Raw genomic sequence first — 6,000 nt, 5'->3', positions numbered from 1 at the left:
CTAAACCAAAATTTATCGGTTTCTTCTTCTTCCTCCTCCTCTTCTTCTTCTTCTTCTTTCTCTGGTCATCACATAAAATGATCTTCAGTCACATATCAAATTTTCCATATTAATGAGGTAATACCTTCATTAATCTCTATCTGATCAATGTCTCTTCTGTTGTTTGTTTTGCATTCGATCCTTAACTTATTCTTTGTGGAGAAACTAAATTACGTTAATCCACTGCATTATTTTATGTAATTATGCATTCTTATCTCTTTCAAAAGGAAACTTGTTAAATTGATCCCTGGTGGCCTGAAAAGACTTATCTACTGGTTTTCTATTCAAACATTATTCTTCTTCATGTGCACATTGTAGATCGATCCATCATTTAATTTGGAAGTGGCTTATCATGGATATATTAGTTGTTTCATCGTTAAAGAAAAGATCATTCGTTTTCGTCCGTATGGCATATTGATTTTACAAGGTGCAAAGTATTGATTTTCTATTGATATTGCACTGTTCAATGCAATTAGTGGATATCCAGCATTTGCTTATGTATTCAGCGGGAAGCATGTGGAGTAGGTGCTTTGATTGATCTCGGTGGAAGATGATCTGCCAAGAAAGGACCTCTTTCACTTATCCATATTCTTTTGAACATAATGTTATCCTTTGTCGTATCGATATTCTCTCGCAAGTTATGTTTGCAACAATTGCGCTCATATGTCATATGGAAATGCAATGGGTACCCAGGGTATGGAACTGACCCATTTCTTTTCCACTCCATATAATCACTCATCAAGGCGATCAATTTTTTGCTTGCATGGTTATTGAGTACTCGTTTTTTTTTTTCATGTACACGAGATTGTATGCAATAAGGCTCCTTTTATGTTTCATTCTCGGTGCTTTGCCGTAAACACATTGTAGCCTTTTTATCGTTGCTGTTGTCCTTATGAATTACTGCATAGTGATAAGTGGGTGAAGATATGTTCTCAACCAAAGTAAATGTCTGATTCGAAAATTTTGGTAGGCCAGTTGTACTGGATTCCCATTGAGTTTTAAGTATGCATGTAGTGCACTGTTGAGTGAAATGTCATTTATCATGACAACCTTTTCCAACTAATATTTGATACTCTTCAGTAATTAATTTTTCATGGTAAGCTTTTGAGACTTCTTCAAGTCCCTTGATGCTGTTCACTACTTCTAGTTTTTCCAAGGGTTTGTTCTGGTATACAAGTATGAAGTGTCTTTTGGTTGGTCTTTCAGATAGAAAGCATTGATGTGTGCGTGGTGATTCGTGACTGCTGTTAAAGTCCTATCCTTCCAACCCAAGAGAAATCTTGGGTCAACCAGTCAAGTGAGCTTCAACTACTTTAATTTATTTAATTACTTTTCCAGCAATTCTATGTTTTTTTAGACCTTTTCTTTGATATTTTCACTTAATCATATTATTGTTATTTCCCTTTTCTTTTCCAGTTGAGGATTATCAAACTAAAGCCTTTAGAGAATTGTTGAAGCAGTTCACTGTGGCACATATGGAATCAGCTGGTAAACCATGAAAGTTGTTTCTATTTTGAAACTACATTTGGTATTGTAACTAGTTGGGACTTCATTGTCATGGTGTGAATTTGGTCAATGGGTGAATTTTTGAGGTCATCTATCAACTTGATTTCCAGATTAGAAAGCATTTTCCCCCTTTATCATATCACCCAAATCTAATACCAGAATTCCTATACGAAAATCCCTCCTCCTCATCCATCCTCTCTCTCTCTCTCTCTGACACACGGATAAACATAATGAGACAGCCTCTTTACATCTTTAGATATTTGTTTGGTATAGATTGCAATCTTAATGTAATTTTTTTTTATTGATAACTATGGTATTTTTTGATTGGAAACTGATTTTTTATTTTTTATTTTTAAATGAGAAAAAATAATAGATATGTACATGGAATGCATCTTTATTAGATATCCCCAAAGAGGATAGTTGTACTTGGCTAACCACCTGACAGAATTGTAAAGTCATAATTAGATGCTAGCCCCACTGCACACTAGTTGTACTCCTAAGTTGTATTGAATTACACTGCATATCAAGAGAATACAAAAGGATTGGCACCCACTACACCAAGGCACTGTACATTATGAATGTACGAAAGTCATTATATTGCAAGATTACAGTTCATTTTTAAACTATCCTAATAAAAAAGGATTTGATATCCCATACACCAACAACCACAAGCAAAGAATACCCACTACTTCTCAATATTTATATCACTTATCTTGCACAAAATGTGGGCATTTGTTTCACACCGTAGGATTCCAAATATGACGAAAGGTATAATATCCCAAATGACTTTTCTTCTTTTTCTTAGGCCATCGAAGAACCACCCATAAAATCAAGCTCCAGTGGTGGCTGGGAAACATCCTTTCACTCTGAGAATTTCCATTCACTTCAACCACACCTTGCTGGACAGGTTGCAGTGCACAAATCCATCTCTGAATGAGTTGAAAACAACAAAAAAGTTTTATTGTTGACTCCATTCGTTTTCAACACAGACCATTGTATGCTAAACGCTTTCCCAATTCTAACACCACCTTTCAGGCACTGGTGATATCCAGATCTTTGAGAAGGAAAAATACACTATGGTGTACGGTTCAGTCTACTGAATAGAGGTCTAGTTGTGAATGAAACAGATTTATCTGATCTTCTATCATTGCATCATCTAGGACTGGGTACAGTCTAACTGCTCTGCCATGGAATTGATTTCTCATCATTCAGATTTTGTCTTAATTCTGGATGCCATGTTATCTGCTCATTTTGGATAACAAAACAGTCAGATACTAGTGCATTTCTATTCCTCACATTCATAAGTAAATAAACCATTAGAGGGTGGTCATTACATGATGGGTACTTCCAAAATCTCACTCGTGTTCCATCTCTTATTCTGTACTTGATTCCTTGTTATTTTTGATAGTTAACTGATAACTTTATTGAGTAAAAGAAATAATACTTTATCTACAAACTTCCTTGCAGTCCCAATTTTGGATGGCTACTGCCACCAAACCCAAATTTCCAGATACATTTCAGTTCCAAATCCTCTTTCCTCCCCAAAATAAGTGGTCTCTATTTACCTCCTGTTTGGATAGTGCATCAGCAAAAGTGTTCCTGATCTGTGAATCATAGCATAATCAGCTTCCATCCTTCTTGTTAACACCCTTATTTCCTTAAATGTGTCCTTATGTCTCTGTAGTGCCATGAGCTTTAGGCCAGCCCACTATAACTCATGAATCTCCTTCTAACATTTAGAGACTTTTCCAGATGCAGTCCTTTAACCACTGTCATCAATTCAGCCCTGAAGAGAGAAGAAAAACAGTCCTTGAAAGTGTGGGACTGTTTAGGATAGATGTAGAAATCAAAAGGAATAAAAACTGTAGAGAAGATTGCTTCTATTGAGTAGAAGATGAGGAGGGAGATGGCAGCAAAGAGGGTTAGAGTATGAGAGGTTCGAACTTCACTCTCCCTCTAACACCCTAACACTATTTCATTAAGTTAGTTTTGAATAATTACAAGGGGGGCCCTTAGTTGGGCAAGAAATTACAAGAACATACATAGAAGAGGATGGGCCCTGAATAAGGTCCATTATAGAAAGGAACATAAACAGTAAGAAAGAATAACAGCCTATGGGCCATTTGGCCCATCTTCTCTACACTCCCCCTCAAGCTGAGCATAGATGTCAATCATGCCAAGCTTGCCAGTGTCATGCTGAAGCTTTGCCTTGGGAATGCCCTTGGTGAGAAAATCTGCTAACTGTCCTTCAGATGTGATGAAAGGAAGACACACTTCACCCAAAGAGACCATTTCTCGAATAAAGTGTCTATCAACTTCAATATGCTTAGTTCTATCATGTTGCACTGGGTTGTGGGCAATGTTGATGGCGGCTTGATTATCACAATACAACATCATTGGCTTGTCATGCTCAACCCCAAGTTCCTCCATCAATGATTTTAGTCATAACAGTTTAGAAACTCCATGTGCCATGGCCCTGTATTCTGCTTCTACTAAAGATCGAGCAACAACCGATTGTTTCTTGCTTCTCCAAGAAACAACATTACCAGCCACCAAGCTGCAATAGCCAGAAATAGATCTTTTGTCATCAATGTTTCCAGCCCAGTCAGCATCAGTATAGGCTTCAAGTTTCATATGACCATGCTTGGCAAACATAATTCCCTTTCCTGGAGAGCCCTTCAAATAACACAAAATTCGCTCTGCTGCTGCCATATGAGTGTCTCGGGGAGCATGCATTAATTGGCTAATACAACTGACAGCATATGCAATATCTGGCCGAGTCATGCATAGGTACAGGAGTTTCCCAAGAAGTCTCTGGAAGACCCCTTTGTCTTCTAACAATGTTCCATCCGAAGCAGAAAGTTTATGACTCATATCAATAGGAGTAGCAATTGGATCTAGCAACTTCTATGCCCAGGAAGTATCTCAATTCCCCCAGGTCTTTAATCTTAAACTCTGTGTGGAGGAAAGATTTGAGAGCATGAATTCCTGAAACATCATTACCAGTCACAACAATATCATCTACATACACAATGAGGTATACTGCTAGAGGTCTACTCCTCTTCAAAAAAAGAGTATGATCAGAATGTGTCTGAACATAGCCAAAGTTAACAAGTGCTGTTCTAAATCTCTCAAACCATGCTCTAAGGGACTGTTTGAGGCCATAAAGGGATTTCTTTTGTTTGCATACTTTTCCTTGCATATCTCTTCCATACATCCTTGGAGGAAGAGACATATAAACCTCCTCATGTAATTCACTATTCAGAAATGCATTCTTTACATCCAATTGATAAAGGGCCCAGTCAAAGTGAGCAGCTAGAGATAGAAGAACCCTCATAGATGTCATCTTAGAAACTGGTGCAAAGTTCTCTAGATAATCAATCACATACGTCTATGTATAGCCTTTTGTAACTAGCCTGGCCTTGTACCTCTCAATGGTCCCATCAGCCCGATATTTAATAGTAAAGACCCACTTGCAACCAACTGGATCCTTTCCTTTAGGCAAATCAACCACTTCCCAAGTGTCATTCTTGTGTAGTGCATCAATTTCAGATCTCACTGCATCCCTCCATTTTGGAATATTAAGAGTTTTTGACACAGACCTGGGAATAGGGTTAGAGGAAACTGAAGAGAGATAGGAAAAATATGAAGGGGAAAGCAGACTATAGGAAAGGTGTTTGGAAATGCAGTCTGCAGTGCACTTCCGTTTTCCTTTCCTAACAGCAATGGGAATATCAAGGTCAGGGAAAGATGGCTCCAAAGGGGTTGAAAAAGTACATGTTGTCTCATCTATGATTGGAAGTGCATGAGGCTCATGTGTTGTAAGGGAAACAATCTGCTCATTTCGGGATCTTTGCCTTTGATACATCTTGGGATTGGGGATAGGACGAGGAGGTAAAGAGGGAAGAGCACTGGGACAGGGAGAATGGAATGACTGACCCTCCCTTGATTCATTTGAAGGAGACGCAAAATCATCAAAAGACTCAATTGGGACAGGGAGAGGACGAGCAAACACTTGTGATAAACCCTCCCCCTGTGGACAATGTCCTTCCATAGAGGAATCATAAAAGGGAGAAAACTCATCAAAGGTGACATCCATTGAGACATATCGAGTGCCAGTCTTTGGACCAAAACAACAGTAACCCTTCTGTGCGGGGGAATAACCAAGGAAGATACACTTGTGGGCTTTTGGTCCAAATTTATGTCTTTGGACACTTAGAACATATACATGACAGGTGTAGCCAAAGACACGAAGAGGAATAGGAAAAAGGTCCTTTAAGGATGAAGAAGATTGAAGGGAGACTTAAACCCTAAAACCCTGGATGGCATACGGTTTATGAGGTAGGTAGCAGTGAGGACAACATCACCCCAAAACCTTGTAGGAACATGTGAGGCGAACAAAATACTTCTTGCAACTTCAACAATATGCCTATTTTTTCTTTCAGCAACTCCATT

The 6,000-nt window shown here is 38.4% G+C and overlaps 1 protein-coding gene across 2 annotated transcripts in view; it reads left to right on the top strand.

The window, feature by feature from the left end:
- LOC148878278 (putative phosphoinositide phosphatase SAC9) overlaps positions 1-6,000 on the top strand; it is a 151,176-nt gene continuing 145,176 nt past the window's right edge. Inside the window, exons 1-3 of one of the 2 annotated variants that reach the window (XR_016101285.1) lie at positions 1-117; positions 1,246-1,336; positions 1,456-1,527. Coding sequence is in view for 1 of the 2 variants with exons in the window: in XM_088951998.1 (XP_088808124.1) it covers positions 1,515-1,527 (13 nt within the window). In the remaining variant the exon portion in view is untranslated. The remainder of the gene's footprint in view (positions 118-1,245; positions 1,337-1,455; positions 1,528-6,000) is intronic. The other variant, XM_088951998.1, reaches the window with a different exon arrangement.

Source organism: Nelumbo lutea, chromosome 1 (assembly GCF_056320005.1).
Source record: "Nelumbo lutea isolate HS-2025 chromosome 1, American lotus-T2T, whole genome shotgun sequence".
Taxonomy (NCBI): Eukaryota; Viridiplantae; Streptophyta; class Magnoliopsida; order Proteales; family Nelumbonaceae; genus Nelumbo; species Nelumbo lutea.
The sequence above is the reverse complement of the archived record's forward strand: the minus strand, read 5'-3'. Positions and strand labels throughout refer to the sequence as shown.